The following is a 17267-nucleotide window of genomic DNA, read 5'->3' on the forward strand; positions in this document are numbered from 1 at the left end:
GTGGCCTAGGTTGGAGGCTTAGCCTTAGATCAGTGTTTCCCAACCTTGGCAACTTGAAGATATTTGGACTTCAACTCCCAGAATTCCCCAGCCAGAAAATGCTGGCTGGGGACTTCTGGGAGTTGAAGTCCAGATATCTTCAAGTTGCCAAGGTTGGGAAACACTGCCTTAAATGACCCTTCTGGCCTCTTCCAGCTCTATCATTCATGGCTGGTGAGGGATTCTGGGAGCTGAAGTCCACGAGTCTTAAAGTGGCCCAGGTTGGCATCCCCTGTTCTAACCCAAACTGAACTTCGATCTCTAAGCTTCCCTCGCGGTGCAAATCTTGCGTTCCAGCGACTGGGAGTTTAGACGCATCGGGTGCAACCGGGGGCAGCAGAAGAACCCGAAGCGGGCGGGGTGGGAATAGAAGCAATGGGACTTTGCAAAAGGGGGGAGCCAAGAAAAGAGGCGCTCCACAAGCGAGCGCGCAGACAGCTAACAGCTCAGCAACTGCCCCGCGCAAGGTGGAGGCTCTCCTGTGCAAGGGCTGCAGCCCTCCCCAGGTCTCTGGAAGCCCCCCCCCCGCCCCGAGGGAGAGACCCCTGCCCGCCCTCTGCCTTACCCGCCTACCTTGGCGGGCGCTGCAGAGAAGCACCTGGCCGCGCAACCCAGCGTCCGACCCAGAGCCATGGCTGCCCGCTTGGGCGCGCCGAGGACGGGAGGGGGCAGGGAGGCGGGGCGGCTGCGGCTTAAGGAGGACCGGGAAGCCCCAGGGCGCATCTGTGCACGAGCCCCACGCGTTGCAGGCGTGCAACCGTTGCATTTTATTTATTTATTTGTTTTATTTGTTTTGTATAATACACAATAATAATAGATGATATATACGAGTAGAATGTATCAAAGATTTCATAGGAGAGAAATATAGGAGTAAAATACAACTACAGTGAATAGCAGAAAATATAAGAGATACAAGAGTTTCCATTATTTTGTCCACCCCCTGTATTCCTCCCTTTGACAAAATGACTTCACCTTTCCCCCAAAGCACCTGAAGGCCAGACAAGGAACAATGGATGTAAACTGAACAAGGAGAGATTCAACCTGGAAATAAGGAGAAACTTTCTGACAGCGAGAGCAATCAACCCATGGAACAGAAGTTGCCTTCAGAGGTTGTGGGAGCTTCATCCCTGGAGGTTTTCAGGAAGAGACTGGACTGCCACCTGTCACAAATGGTGCAGGGCTGTGATGGTGAACCTATGGCACGTATGCCAGAGGGGGCACTTAGAGCCCTCTTGGTGGGCACATGCCTGGCAGCCAGCTGCTTTTCCTGGTTTCAGCAGGCACATGCATCTGGCCAGCTGCCTTTCACTCACGTGGCTGGCACACATGCACGTACTGGAACCTGGAAGAGAGCAATTGTCTGGTGCACATGCGTGCAACGGAACCCAAAAGAGTAGCTGTCCACCGCGCACACATGTGCACTGCACGGCGACTCTTTCGGTTCCGGTGCACTCCAGTTTCAGCACTCGGTGCCAAAAGGGTTAGCCCTCACTGATGCAGGGTTTCCTGCTTGGTTGGAGGGTTTAGACTAGATCAATGGTGGGTTGCTCCCAGTTCAGACCAGTTCTTAGAACCGGTAGCAGAGGTGGGAGGCTCTGCCCATCCAGCTGTGGAGCGTGAACTGGTGGCAAAATTGTATACAACCCACCACTGGACTAAGCGGATCTACCAGGTCCCTTCCCACTCTGTTCATCTGTATCTGTACCAGTATTGGGTTCCTAGCCGGTGTTGGCCACACCGCACCGGTAGCAAAACGGAAAGTGTGCGTGCAGCTTCGGGTGTCCGGCATGCATGCATGCATGTGCAGCCCAGCAAGATTTTGATTCTTTGCATGCACAGGAAACAAAATATCACGAGGGGACACAAGTGCAAGAGAGATTTTGCTGCATGGACAGAAGCAAAAAAAAAGATGAAATCTCTCTCTCACGAGTCTTAAAAGTTGGTGCTTTTGCACATTCGGTGCTTGCCAAACACACACACACACACACACACACACACACACACCTTTGTTCTCCAAGGTAATAAAGCAATTATTAACTTCTTTGCCCTTTGTTTTATACTCAAGTCTTTTGAAGCAAAATAAAGTGGACAATTTGTTTTGAAAGGGGAAAGAAAGTAAACACTGCAGTTCCTTAATCAAGTGGTTTAACAGATTAACAAGGAACCTTGCAGGTCATCCAATCCAACCCGCTGCCCAAGCAGGAGGCCCTACATCTGCCTCTACCTAGGATCAAACTCACAACTTCCTGGTTGTGAGGCAAGAGTTCCACCTTTAGGCCACAGGAGATTGTGTTAGTGCTAAGTCTCTAGACCAGTGAGGGTGAATCTTTGTTTGTTTGTGTGCCAAAAGTGTGTGTGCATTTGTGCCAGCGCATATGCCCACACCCATTCCTCCCCCAGCAATTGTTCTTTGTGTGTTTTAGCCTCCAGCCCCCTAATTGTGGTGAGTGATCATTGTCCTTCCAGGGCCAGGCCTGGTTCTGAGGACGATGAGCCAGATCCCTCAGGATATCCTGGGCCAGGGAGGCTGTCAGAGGAAACGGAAGCCGAGAATGAGGCAGGCAGTGACTTGGGAGTGCCGGGGGGGGGGGGGGAGGGGGCTGATGTTACTCTGGGAAGTTGGTCTCTGTCAGGTAGTGAGGGAGACTTATCAGGAGATTTCTATTTAATTGGATTTGTATGCTGCCCATTTCCAGGGACTCGGGGCGGCTCACAGCATATACAAAAAACAGAGAACAATAGTAAGCAATCCAATTAATAATGCATTTAAAACAATTCATTTAAAAATTCTAATTTAAAATGCTACCATTACCATTCATTCGACAATCATACTAAAACATTCATTGGTCTGGGGAAAGATCTAAAACCCCAGGCCTGGTGGCAAAAACGATTTTTTAAACTCTCCTGGAAGGCAAGGAGGGTGGGGGCAGTGCGAATCTCCGGGGGGAGCTGATTCCAGAGGGCCGGGGGCCCCACAGAGAAGGCTCTTCCCCTAGGTCCCGCCAGCTGGCATTGTTTGGTCGACAGGACTCTAAGGAGACCAACTCTGTGGGACCTCACCAGCCGCTGGGATTCATGCGGCAGAAGGCGGTCTTGGAGGTAGTCTGGTCCTATGCCATATAGGGCTTTATAGGTCATAACCAACACTTTGAATTGTGTCCGGAAACAGATCGGCAGCCAGTGCAGGCCGCGGAGTGATGATGAGATATGGGCATGTCTTGGCAGGCCCAAAACCGCTCGCGTGGCTGCATTTTGGACGATCTGAAATTTCCGAACACTCTTCAAAGGTAGCCCCATGTAGAGAGCATTGCAGTAGTTGAACCTTGAGGTGATAAGAGATGAGTGGATTGATCCACACTATAGACGAGAAGAAATCCAAGGTAAAAAGTATTAATCCACAGTAGTAGCTCTGTGGATGGTGTGATGTCACTTCCAGGATACAGTAGATAGGGAGGTGTGGTCTGACAACGTTGGTCAAAGAATGGCTGAGATTCCATCTCCTGTCCTATTGCTCTCCTATATCTCCTATACCAGTGATGGCGAACCTATGACACGCATGTCAGCACTGACACGCGTAGCCATTTTCAGTGACACACGGCCGCTAAGGAAGTCAGATGTCCATTTTTTCCAGATGAAGAAATATCATCGCTTCACGTTCACTTTCATTGGGTGATCCGATTCTTTCCATTAGAACGAAACCTGTTCCTTCCAAAGAGCCCCTTCCGGAGCTGGGCCAAAGTGGTTTTTCTACTCATTTCCGAGGGAGCAATGCCGTGGTTTGTCCAGCAGATGGCATTACGATCCCATTCATCGCTCGCACAGAAAATGGGTCTTAGCACGAAATCGCCGCCTTTTGCCTTACTCTCGACCTCGACCGGATTTCAAATCTTGAACCAACTGCGGTTCAGAGATTTCAAACAATGGGAGGAACGATGGAGGGATTTGGGGCGCCCGCGCACGGGGGGGGAGGGATCTTCCCGTAGCTCTTTCATTCGCTCTTCCGGATGAAGCTCCCCCTCTCTCCGTTCGATTTTCTATGCCAGGAATCGTGCAACGGAGGCAACTGGCGGAGCGGCCTTTGCTTTCTTCCCGCAGCTTCAGCTGGGCGCGGGCTGGAGAGAGCCTTGCTCCTCAGGCTATTCCCGCTTCTCTCCGGAAAGAGAGGGGCTGGGCTGCCCTTCGACGCACCCCGCCCCTTTTCAAAGGCCATGGGATCTTTCTTTCTTCTTTTTTCTTTCTTTCTTTAATTCTCTCTTTTTCTCTTTCTTTCTCTCTCTCTCTCTGTCCTTCCTTCTCTCTCTGTCTCTTTCTTTCTGTCTTCCTACCATCTTTCTTTCTTTCCTTTGTTTCTCTCTCTTTCTCTCTCCCCCACTTTGTTTGTTTCTATCTTCCTTCCTTCTTACCTTTCTTTTCTCTCTCTCTCTCCTTCCTTCCTTCTTTTTCTTTCTTTCCTTACTTCTTTTTTTCTCTCTGTCATTCTCACTTTCCTTCCTTCCTTCCTTCCTTCATTTTTTCCATCTCTCTCTCTTTTTCTTTCTATCTAACTTCTTACCATCTTTCTTTCTTTGCTTCCTTTCTTTCTCTCCCTCTTTCCCTCTCCCTCTTTCTTTCTTTCTGTCTTCCTTTCTTCTTACCATTCTTTCTCTCTCCTTCCTTCCTTCTCCCCTCTGCTCCCTCCCTTCCTTCTTTTGCCTCCTCCTTCCCTCCCGTCTTTTCCCTTCTTTTGAAGTTTGCTCTTTGCTTGCTTTTTCTGTCAAACCTTTGCAAGGATATCTGTCCCAGGCTTCTGGAAATAACCTGCAATTCACGTGAGAATTCGCCGTTTCAGTGAGTCTTTGGGGCAAGGGCGCCCCTCCCTCTCCTGCAGGAGTTTTTTTTAAAAAAAGAGTCCGGGGGGGGGGGACTATTCCGCAAAGTGAAAGTAAGACTCGGTGAAGCTTGTTTGTTGACTTGAGGTCAAAGCTTGAGAATCTAGAAAGATGACGCTTGGAGAATCAAGAGGAGTGCCACTATGAACGGGAAATTTGGAGTGCCTGGAATCGGTTACCAGACACTTTTAGCACAAAATTATGGTTTTTTTCTCAAGGTGACACACCACCCGAGTTATGCTCGGTTTTTTGGCGAATTTTGACACACCAAGCTCAAAAGGTTGCCCATCACTGTCCTATACCATTCTTCTTTCCTATATTTATTCTATTCTTTCACTGATATATTTTATTCCTATTTCTTCTCTTCTGTTCTGTCTTAGATATATTTTACTATGAGTATAACCTCTATAACCTTCATTATATATTTACTATATGTATACCCAATATAACTCTCATTGTGCAATGGACAAAATCAATCAATCAATCAATCAATTTTGTGGCGCTCCTGAACAAAGATGTAAAAAACCTGAGCTGAAAACTACATTGGTGTGTTTATGATGAAGTGCGGTGAGCTAATTGACCTTAAGATTTGATTTACAGCCTTGTAATCTAAGAACTGACTGAGGAATGGAATGTTGGCACGCTTCTCAGAGAGTTTAAGTTTCAAGCCGAAATAAACTGCATTATTCTGATACTTGGCCTTTACTTTGCGAAAGATTCATATATTAAGCTTGTGTGGAAAAAAGAAAGAGAATATTATTTCAAAGAAGTGAGTTTTGGAGCCTTGGAAAATTACCAGAGCTTGTGCATAGAACACTAATCATCTTTGTTGCTCTTCTCTGCACACTTTCCAGAGTCTCAACAATGTTTTTTTTAAATATTGTGACTAGAACTGGATGCAGTATTCTATGGGTGGTCTTATAATTATCATATAATTATACATTATCTTATATAATATAGAATTATAGTGTATATCATTATATTATCTGCATTCTTGAACTGCACCCGCACATTGTACGAAATGTGGAGCTGCGCCTGTTTAATGGCCACCGGCTCTCAATAGTCATAGCCCAGGAACCTGTCCAAGAATCCTGCTGCATATCTGAGACACTGCACGGAATGCCGGTGTGGTGGAAAAAAACAAGGCAAAATGTCAGCTGATGCTTTTATTGATGTTCCATCACTGAGGAGTGTTAGTTATTAGCAAGGGTGGATTCAATGAAGGGCAGAAGTTCTGTAACACGGGCATAGACCCCTGGGCTGGCGGGAGAGCAGGTGCCGCTGCCCCAGGAGACGATTCCAACCAGATTCCAGGCCCCATTCTTCTGGCAGACCAAAGGACCACCGGAATCACCCTGCAGGAGACATCAGAGAATAACGTCAGTGGCTGTGTTATGTTCTAGCACCAAGCCCCTCAGGAATCAAATGCAGACCATCGGGTTTAAGTAATAATAAAGTGACCAAAACTAGATGCAGTATTCCAGGTGTGGTCTTACTAAGGCTTTACAGAGTGGTATGAGTACTGATCGTATCCCTCTGTTAATGCAATTTAGGATTGCACTGGCTTTTTCCGCTACTGCCGCACACTGCTGGCTCATATTTAATGGGTTGTCCACTAAACTCCAAGATCCCTCTCACAGTCCCTGCTATTAAGCCTGATTTCACCCAGTCTATATATATACTTTTGGTTTTTCTTGCCTAAGAATAAGACTTTACTTTTGTCTACACTTAATTCCATTTTGTTAGATAGGGCCCAGCGTTCAAATCTATCGAAATCCATCCGGATGTTGAGCCTGTCTCCCCACAAGGTAACGGTACTTCTCTAGAAGTTCACCAAGTGGGAGAGATGAAGTTAGCAAGATAGAACTAAGGAAATGAGAAGATGGCTTTGCAACTTAAGAGCTGCTCCAGATGATGGAGAGCAGGAATTCTGGGAAGATGCACAACCATCGCTAGAAATGACAGATAGGACAACCAAGGGGGAAAAAAACATACCATGCAAGAAGATGCCCCTGCAGCTCCAGCACAAACCATAACGTCAACGATGCGGTTGCCCCAAAATTTCTGGCACTCCTGATTGGTCAGCAGAGGAAGAGCAACCTGTTGCAGTTTGTCGGGTGAGAACTTGTCTGAAATAGACCAAGCACACAAAAATGAGACAAGACGCTTGGAGGAAAAATGATAAAAGACACCCTCATATTTATGTCATCTCTGACTCTTGGCTCAGGGATAAATCCATGCAGCCTCCTCAGTTGATGGACTGCACAGTAGTGTGGGTTCTCATGTGAAACAGAGCTTGCTGGCTTCTAGCCATACATGCAAAGCATTTTATGACGTTTTTGCCGCAACCCAGGAATTAATTTGTTTTCAAGTAAAACTAGGTCATAGTAAACAATTTGTTCATTTAACCACTGCGGCGCTCACTTTATGACAATTGTAAGTTGAGGACTCCTTGTAGATAGACTTTATTGATACTCATCTGTCCAAAACCTGGATAATTGCAAGAACAATAACAGAATAGCAGAATAAGATAGCAGACTTGGAAGGGACCTTGGAGGTCTTCTAGTCCAACCCCCTGCTTAGGCAGAAAACCCTATCCCATTTCAGACAAATGATTTATCCAACATCTTTTAAAATTCCAGTGCTGGAGCATTCACAATTTCTGGAGGTAAGTTCTTCCACTGGTTAATTGTTCTAACTGTCAGGAAATTTCTCCTTAGTTCTAAGTTGCTTCTCTCCTTGTTTAGTTTCTGTTCTGTCTGTCTGGATCAATTATTAGAAAGCAAACCCACACACGCTAGAAACATTCGATCGAAGCAAAAGGATTATTATTTACACAAAACTTTTGCCAGACCAATCCTTAAATGCAGCTCATCTATCTGGAACCCACACTGCATTTCAGATATAAACACTCTAGAAAATGTCCAGAGATACTTTACTAGAAGAGCCCTCCACTCCTCAATTCCTTATGCAACTAGACTTACAATCCTATGTTTAGAAAGCTTAGATCTACATCACCTACATCACCTTAAACAGCCCATAAAATAATCTGCTACAACGTCCTTCCTATCAACGACTACTTCAGCTTCAACCATAAAAACACACGAGCACACAATAGATACAAACTTAAAGTCGACTGCAGGAAATACGATTTCAGCAACTGAGTAATTGATGCCTGGAACTCACTACCTGATTCTGTAGTATCATCCCCTAGCCTCCAAAACTTTACCCTTAGACTCTCCACTGTTGACCTCTCCCTAAGAGGTCAGTAAGGGGTGTGCATAAGTGCACCAGGGTGCCTTCCATCCCTTGTTCTAATGTTTCTCTCTTACTGGTATCATGTATATAAATATTATTATATCTTTGTTTACCACCAATACATGCTTGACAAAGCAAATAAATAAAAATAAAATAAAAATAAATATTGGCTGTCCCAAAGAAGAGGGAGTCATTCTCCACAGAAGCTGAAGGCAGGACAAGAAGCAACGGGTGGAAACTAATCAAGGAGAGAAGCAGGATAGAGAGAAATAAAAGGACTCGATTCACTTCTGTTCATCAGAACGTCCCTTCCTGTCCCTTTCACTGCCTGTCCCCAAGTAGAGGCGTCCCCGTCTTACCAGTATGATGGAGATATCCCCATCCAGTGGTGACACAGGTCATCCCACCGGGGAAAGCGTCGGTGGCTTTTGGCAGACACACGGGAGATATGCGAGCCGTCAGCCGGGCCGGGGTGGCCAGCTTGATCAAGGTGATGTCATTTCGGATGGTGAACATGTTATACTTGGGGTTTTTGAAAACCTGAAAGGAAAGGATTGCGTTAGAGCCAAGAGAGAGAGGAGATCACCTCTTTGAAATGGCTGTTGTGGCAATCACTATTACACCAATGGTAAAGTCTCACTGGATTCCCATGGATTACATCGGAGGTCTTCAAACTTGGCAACTTTAAGACTTGTGGAATTGAAACTCCCAGAATTCTCCAGCCAGCTCCCCTACGGGCAGATATGGTTCCACGTGCCACCTGTGGCACATGTGCCATAGGTTTGCCTACCGTATTTTTCAGAGTATAAGACACACCTTTCCCCTCCCAAAAGAGGCTGAAAATTGGGGTGCGTTTTATACACTGAATGTAGCTTTTCTCCACCCCTTCCACCCCCCAGTCCTAATAAGGTTCTAACAATCTTCTTGGTTGCAGGCTTGTTTTCATTGCTACTCCAAAGTCTTTTTCTAGCCCTGAGTCTTGGTAGGTGTGTTTTCATTGCTATTCCCTCCAAAAAAGGCCCTAACCAGGGAATGAAATGATGTGCTAAAGCTGCCCCCCTATTTTCCTCCCCCAAAACTAAGGTGTATTTTATATTCTGATGCATCTTATACTCTGAACAATACGGTAATTTCCTTCTGCATAGTGGACAGTGACAACCCCTGAACTCAAGCCATCTATTCAGGCTGCCCCACCCCCAATAAACTAGTTTAGCATCCTAGCTGTGGTGCTCCTTCTGCAAGGCTGTGCAACCTGATGAGCATTTTTCTCCCTCAGATGCTTCCATGTCACAGTTGCCCTGCTCACCTTGGCTATCTTGATGACTTGAACGTCTTCCTCAGGAGTACTTTTGTCAAATGCACCCAGCACCACCAAGTGGCTTGTCCTGGCAGGGAAGTGGAAAGTTAGGAAAAAATGATATCCATTCATTCATTAAGAATCCCCTATACAGCTGGATAAGATCAAGGAAACAGGAACTAGACAGATTTCATCTGGAATAAATACCAAATAACCATCAAATGCCGTGTTTTTCAACCTTGGCAACTTTCAAGATGTGTGGCCTGCCTCAACTAACAAATACTCTGTCTTACACATTGGCAAAAGAAATCAGAACACAAAATACAAGTTGGGCCGATACGACCTCGTAGAGGACCCTCATTCAGTCAAGGACCTTCGAGTAGTCATCTCTAATGATCTAAATGCCAAAAAAGCATTAATAGTTCTTAACCTAATCTTACATAGCTATTTCTCTGGTAATATTGTACTACTAACTAGAGCCACAAAAATTTTTTGAATACAGGTCATCTGTTTGGAAACCACACTGCATATCGGACATTAATACAATTGAGCAAGTGAAGAGGTATTTCATGGGAAGAGTCCTCAATTACTCTGCTCGCAACAGAATAAAATTTTGGGCTTATACAACTTAGAACTATATCGCCTTCAGTCTGACCTAAGCGTAGCACATAAAATTATCTGCTACAATGTCTTACCTGTCCATGACTACTTCAGCTTCAACCACAACAATATACAAGCAAACAACAGATACAAATTTAAAGTGAACCGTTCCAAACTCAATTGCTGAAAATATGACCAGCAACAGAGTGATCAATGCCTGGAATGTGCTACCTGACTCTGTGGTTTCTTTCCCAAACCCCCCAAAACTTTTAATCTTAGACCAGTGATGGTAAAACGTTTTTCCCTTGGGTGCCGAAACAGCGTGTGTGCATGCTATTGCGCATGCGTGAGTGTCCACATCCACAATTCAATGACTGAGGAGGGCAAAAACAGTTTCCCTCGCCCTCCGGAGGCCGTCTGGAGGCTGGAAATGGCCTGTTTCCCAACTTGTGGTGGGCCCAGTAGGCTCGTGTTTAGCTCTCCCCAGGCTCCAAAGGCTTCCCTTGAGCCTGGAGAGAGTGAAAATGCCCTCTCCCCACCCCCCCGGAGACTCTGGAAGCTAAAAATGCCCTCCCAGAGCCTCTGTGTGAGCCAAAAATCAGCTGGCCGGCACACACGTGCACGTTGGAGCTGAGCTAGGTAGCACCTGTGCCAAAGGTTCGCCATCACGTAGACTCCGTTTTTCAATGCGACGGCTTCTGTCCAATCCTCTGGAATCCTCTGCCAATGAAAACGGAACTCAGGAGAGCCATATGCAGCCCTCGCAATCTCTGTTTTCAGCTGCAACAGCCTCCTGCAACCCTCTACGAGCAAAAAACGAAGCTCTGTTTTTGCTGGCAGAGGCATCACGGGCAGGCGGGAGTTGCCATTCCCACTGTTCCTGGTACACTGTGTACGCAGCTTCACATCCCAAGTGTGCGCATATGCACGCACAATCTCACTGGAAGCATGCGTGCACATGCCGGAGACGCAAACCTGCGTATGCAACTTTTGCTACAGGTGTGTGTGTAAAATTTTGGCAATTTGTTTGCTTCCATGCATGCCAGAAGCAAAAAATTGCCAAAATTTTATGCACATGTGTGTCCCCTCACTAGATTTTGCTTCCTGCGCATGGCAGAACCAAAATCTCACTCAGACACACACACGCACATGCCGGAGACGCAAGGCTGTGTGCGCAGCTCAACTTTCACTACTGGTGTAGTGTCCTTATCCGTACTGGTAGCAACCCGCTAGTGATCCCAGGCCAGTTCTTCGCTGTTTCCAGGGTGGACCTGTGGGCCGGATCTAAGCACCCTCCAGGCCGGATCCAGGCTCTGGACCTTGAGTTTAACACTTCTGATCTTGGTTATTATTTTATTTATTTATTTATTATTTATTTACTGGATTTCTATGTCGCCCCTCTCTGAGGACTTGGGGCGGCTCACAACATATAAAATATACAATGCATAATATAATCCAATTAACTAATTAAGAATCTAAAAATCCTCCCTTAAAAACATTTTTTAAAAAGCAATTATTCCATTCACTCAACATTCTCTCAACACATTCATCTGCCAGGGGCCAAATATCTAATGACCCCAGGCCCAGTGGCATAAGTGAGACTTCAGACTCTTATGGAAGGCAAGGAGGGTGGGGGCAGTACGAATCTCCGGGGGGAAGTGATTCCAGAGGGTCGGGGCCCCCACAGAGAAGGCTCTCCCCCTGGGTCCTGCCAAATGACATTTTCTAGTTGACGGAACCTGGAGAAGGCCGACTCTGTGGGACCTGACTGGTCACTGGGATTCATGCGGCAGAAGGCGGTCTCGGAGGTATTCTGGTCCCATGCCAGGCAGGGTTATTGCTCTCTGCACCCTTTCTAGAGTCTCAACATTTTGGTTTTTAAGTGTGATGACCAAAATTGGATGCCATAGTGTGGATCATTAAGAGTCTTAATGATTTTCTAAGAATAGCAATGAGGCCCATGCGCAACACCAAAGTTTTTGATAAAGTGAAAATTAAGCTTAAGTGAAAATCTAACCACATGCCAGCTTCCCACTTTCAGTTAAGAGTTTTGAAGAAGGGTGGCATACAAATCTAATAAATTATTGTTGTTGTTGTTATCGTCTAGGGAACTTTTTCTCAAGGGCCTTGTGGTCTACGACCTCTACAATGTTGACCCCAAAGCCCAGAAAGGACCGAGTTTCTCCTAAATTTGAACCCCAAAACCTCTCTGGTTAGATCTCCTATGAGCACCTTTCTTACCTGACACTGCAGTGGGCAGCAGTGACCACCCAATTCTCGTTGATCAGAGACCCTCCACAGAAATGGAAGCCAGTGTTGTCCTGCAGAATGGAGGAGATTGAATGGACCGTAAGAAAAGGTGCTCAGCTTTTCAGCTCACCCTCCCTCTGGGCAGTGGACCAAGATCGTCAAAGGTTTATCTGCCCCACTGATCCTCCCCACGTTTCCCTCCTGCCCTGATGATCACAATTACTATAAAGCTTCTCTTCTCCATCACTTTTAGATCAATGATCCTCAACCGTAGCAACTTTAAGATGGGTGAACTTCAACTCGCAGAATTCCCCAAATTCTGAGAGTTGAAGTCCACCCATCTTAAAGGTTGCCAAGGTTGAGACATTTTGTTTTAGGTCATTGCATCTGCTACATCATATCCCAGGAGAATTTGTCACCTGGCACTCAAAGGTACAAGAGTTATCTGGAAAGTAAGGTCACAAGGCCCGTAGCTCTCGTGGGGAATGTTTGTGGGGGGAGTTGGTGTTATGATCAGGTAGTGAGAAGCCAGTGGAAGAGAATGAGCAGTGCCAGTGGTCAGTAGACCATCAACTGATGTTGTGGTGAAGGTTAGAGATGAGCGTCCTCATCCCGTTTCCTTCTAAATGCAAACTGCATGTCGTAATACGCTACCTGAATGCTAAGGGCATGAAAGCTGCTGCGATGGGTGGCCAAAATTTGTGTGTAATGGGCGCCCAAGATTTTTCTCAACAATTGTTGAATTTTGAATTTTTTGGCTGAAGGAGAAGGGGTATGGTGCCACTGCATTGACTGACATTTGCTCTCTAGAGTAGGGTGATAAGTCCTAGTTTCATCCCCTGTCACTACACAGTTGAGAAAAGCCTTGCCTTCAATCTCAAAACGGTCAAGAAATTCTTGGGCGGCACTGACTCTGTCAATTTTGTGCGCTTCAGCCAGCATCTTGGGCACCCATAGCAGCAGCATTCGTGCCTTTAGCATTCAGGTAGCGTATTACAGCGCGCACTTCGCACTTGGAGGGAAACGGAATGAGGGCGCTCCTCTCCAACCTTCCCCACAACGCCAGTTGATGATCTACTGACCACTGGCACTGCTCGTTCTCTTCCTCTGGCTTCCCGCTGCACGATAGCAATACCAACTTCCCCCACGAACATTCCCCGCGAGAGCTACATGCCGTGTAAGCTTACTTTGTGGATAATGCTCGTTCATCTCCACCCAGTGCCCCCCACCATCTCATTTGGTCTTTCAAATCTCCAAGCAAAGCAAAGCATGTGCTGTGTTCTTACCTGAAGAGAGACCTGCCAAGGCCATGAACCGGGCACGGCATCTTCTCCGTTTACTATCCGGGCATAGCCACTGATGGAAGGAGTGATGGTGGGGACACCACAACCTGATAGTGAATCAGAACGTTAATCCCAGCAAGGATCTTTAACCTGCGTTCAGATCTGGGAGGAGGGTGGATTTTTCCTTTGGACCTATTTGTCAACCCTGAAGCTGAACTGGCCGAGGCTCGGTGGTGCCACACTGGCGCTGAGGGATATGAAGGGGGGTTAGAGAGAGCTGGGGTTTTTTAGCCAAAACAAAATACTTTCTCCTGGGAACCAAGGACATTCTCCTACCTGGTCAGAGAGAGGAGGAGTGACATTGCCAGGCAACCAGACAGCACTTTGATTGGACCATGTGGCTGATTGTTTGGAGAAGGGTGAAAACTTTTACTTTTCATTAGGTGAAAACTGCAGGAACGTTCAGAGTTGGTTTTCATCAGAACTATGCCAATATGATATATATACAATAAAACTATTCTTTGAGCAATCTACTGGCCTCAGAGTTTTGTTTGCAATGGGATTATTACTTGAAACCCTGACCCTGTTATTGCAAAGAATTAGAGCCCATAATTTACTTTCCATACTGGAGGCCAGTTGTGTAGTGAACACAACACTTATAAACCAGAACAAATCTAGCAGGGTGTTTCGTATCCAGGAAGCCTTCTAGCCTAAGATTGTAACTTCGGTAAAGCAGGACACCATTGATGGGGGGAGGGGCACGACAATGACAGACGACTGAAAAAATTCTACAGACTTTTATCTCAGTGTTTGTTTTCCCACTTAATAGTGTTAGGGTGGGGCTTCACCTCAAAGAAAGCGGTTTCCCTATTCTTTCCCCCCAACGCTGAAGAAGTGCGTGCTCGGTCTCTTCTCCAACCTGCCAATCTCTCCGATATTGCCAAAGGTTCGGGCCACCGCTTCATACTTTTCTTCCCCCCCTCCCCACTTGGCATCGGCAGGTTTCAGACAGCGTGGAAGCTGAGCTGCTTGCCAGGTGATCCCATCAAGCCACGTCATCACCCAGCATCAAAGGGTGAAGAGACGGTCCTTCCAGCTCCAACGCACTCTCCAATCGGCATTCAAGCCGACGACTGGTATTTCTTTCAAAGAATTGGGACCTTTTAAAAACACCACAGGATGCAGGACAAATCGCTCAAAAGCAGGACTGTCACGCCAAAATTGGGACGTCTGGTCACGTTACCCTAGTCAGGGTCACAAAAGGAAGACTTTTATAGAAATTTAAGGCAGGCTCTTGTGCGGGTGGCATCTCAAGTCATTGGTCTCAGTTGAAAAGGGCAAAAATGATGGAGGCCCCATCACCAGCTCCTGGTTTTAGTTGAGTTGTGTTTAGTTTTGCAGGGATGTGGTGGTTCAATGGGTTAGACCGCGAAAGGCCTGTAGTTCAGCACTTCAAGACCTGAGTACCACAAGATGCCCACTTCCACCAAACTAGCAGCTCAAAAGGATGTAGACGAGTAATTACTGCACATAGGTAGTCCCCAACTTCCAACAACAATTGAGCCCCAAATTCCTGTTGTTACGTCAGAAATGTGTTCTGAGTTTCACCCCATTTTATAAGAACATGGGAAGATAACCATGTTCTGTATTTTGCCATGTGCTGCGGTGTGAGGTCATGGTGGGCCACATGACCCGTGGAAACCCCTTGGGACAACCATGGCTCTTAGACTTAAGATAAGGAGATGAAGAGCGCCCCCTTGAGTCGGTCACAGCCAGTGCAGTACAGGTAGTCCTTGACTGACGACCGCAACCAAGCCCAACTTTTCTGTTGTAAAGTGAGACATCTATGAAATGATTTTTATGACCTTCCTTGCCACGGTTGTTAAGTGAATTACCGCAGGTGATAAGTTAGTATAACATGGTCATTAATTGAATCTCTGGCTTCCCCATCGACTCTACCAGTCAGAGGGTTGCAAAAGAGGATCACGTGACACCCCCCCCCCCCCGGACACTGCAATGGTCATAAACATGAACCTATTGCTAAGCGCCTGTATTTTGATCCCATGATCCCTGGGAGGCTACAACGCTCATTAAGTGTGGGGAAACAGCCACAAGTCACTTTTTTTCAGTGCCGTTGTAACTTTGAACGGTTTCTAATGAAGTGTTGTAAGTCGAGAACTACCTGTGAAATCCTCAGGGACACGACACCTTTACCGTCGTGTTTAGTTCTGTTGAAGGCGATGAATTTGGAGGTGTCAAATGGAGCTGCCAGCTTCTTGCTTCCCCTTGGGGACCCATCTCTTATCGCGTAAGCAGTGGTTCTCAACCTTTCTAATGCCGCAACCCCTTAATACAGTTCCACATATTGTGGTGACCGCCAACCATAAGTCTAGCGCCAATTTTCCCAACAGAGCTTTAAGCTGATTGGCAGGAAGGTCAGAGGGACACCCCCACTGTAAACGCCTGATTGGTCAGATTGTAAAAATATGTTCCAAAGTGCCAGAATAGAAGCTTTAGTTCCTAACACCAGGGGAAATTTGTCTTTTCCCTTTTTGTCTTAGGCGACCCCTGCAAAATGGTCATTCGACCCCCCCCCAAAGGGGTCCCAATTCCCAGGCTGAGAACCTCCGGGTAGAGAAACATATGTTGGGTCTCCTTCCCAACAACTACAAGGTGCAAGAAACAGCTTAGGATACTCACCCTTGGCGGCACCCAGGAGAGCCAAGCAGGAGAGCAGCCAGACCAGAGCCATCTTGCTTCGTGAAGGAACGAGGAGGAGGGAAGTGCCCTGCGCCCTTATATTGGGAGCACGGCTGGACACGTGGCAGAGGAGGAGGCCTGGCCTGGCTCCTTTCCTACCATCTTATCGCTGGAAGACCTTGAAGATAAGCTCAGCTCAGGCCAGGTGGATAGATGGGCAAGGGGCCAGGTGGCTTGGCAAGGAGGGGACCATAGGGGTTGGCTCTCTGCGAGGCAGAAGCAGGGGTGGGCTGCTGCCCGGATGGGAGAGAATGCAGTGGGGTAGAGAAAATGGAGCCCCTCCCCAGAGCACCCAATGTGCACCGGAAGATGTTGAAAGAAAATGCAGGGTGTCCTCTTTGGGCAGCTTCTATGTTCTTCCCAAAGCCGGCGATTCTGCTACAAACAAAGTGTCGAGGAAAAGTATCAGGAGATCAGATCTGGAATTGATTCTATGTGATCTGGGTTTCTGCCTCCCCCTCCTTTCTGAATGGCCATAGAATTCTCTGGAACAGAGGTCTGCATAGCTGGCTGGAGAATTCTGGGAGTTGAAATTCACAAGTCTTAAAGTTGCCAGGTTTGGGGACCCCTGCTCTAGAAAAATAAAAGGAATAATGTTTGAAACTGAATGTTTTGCCAGAAACCTTGATTTTGTTTGGTAGTCTGCAGGAAGGAGGGTTAAGACTGTTATGTGGAATGGAGCATTTTGGGATGTTCACTTAGGCTGTGAAAGTAGCAAGGGACACTCTAGATTGTTGCCTTTGAGTAAGTGATTCTTTTGTGAGTGGCCATTTTAATCATGAAGGCACCTTTATGACAATGCTCAAAATGTGTTTTCAAAATCCTAAGTGAGATGTTTCTGTCATTTTACTGTTCTGTAGCTGCCCACTTCTAGGATGTGGGTGAATTTGATAACCTGCTTATTTTGAGTCA

General features: G+C 46.7%; 2 protein-coding genes across 3 annotated transcripts in view; both read right to left on the reverse strand.

The window, feature by feature from the left end:
- The window catches only part of LDHD (lactate dehydrogenase D), a 47341-nt gene extending 46625 nt beyond the window's left edge, over positions 1-716 (reverse strand). For both annotated transcript variants that reach the window (XM_070760691.1, XM_070760689.1), the window contains exon 1: positions 613-716. In XM_070760691.1, the coding sequence (XP_070616792.1) occupies positions 613-672 (60 nt within the window). In that variant the 5' untranslated portion in view covers positions 673-716. The remainder of the gene's footprint in view (positions 1-612) is intronic.
- Positions 717-6100: 5384 nt separating this feature from the next.
- Positions 6101-16347, reverse strand: LOC139172540 (chymotrypsinogen 2-like). The gene is made up of 7 exons (XM_070761690.1): positions 16296-16347; positions 13599-13702; positions 12304-12383; positions 9472-9550; positions 8525-8705; positions 6903-7036; positions 6101-6262 (listed from the first exon to the last, which is right to left on the reverse strand). The coding sequence occupies exons 1-7, from the start codon at positions 16345-16347 to the stop codon at positions 6101-6103; spliced, it is 792 nt and encodes a 263-aa protein (XP_070617791.1).
- Between the last annotated feature and the right edge of the window lie 920 nt (positions 16348-17267).

Source organism: Erythrolamprus reginae, chromosome 9 (genome assembly GCF_031021105.1).
Source record: "Erythrolamprus reginae isolate rEryReg1 chromosome 9, rEryReg1.hap1, whole genome shotgun sequence".
Taxonomy (NCBI): domain Eukaryota; kingdom Metazoa; phylum Chordata; class Lepidosauria; order Squamata; family Dipsadidae; genus Erythrolamprus; species Erythrolamprus reginae.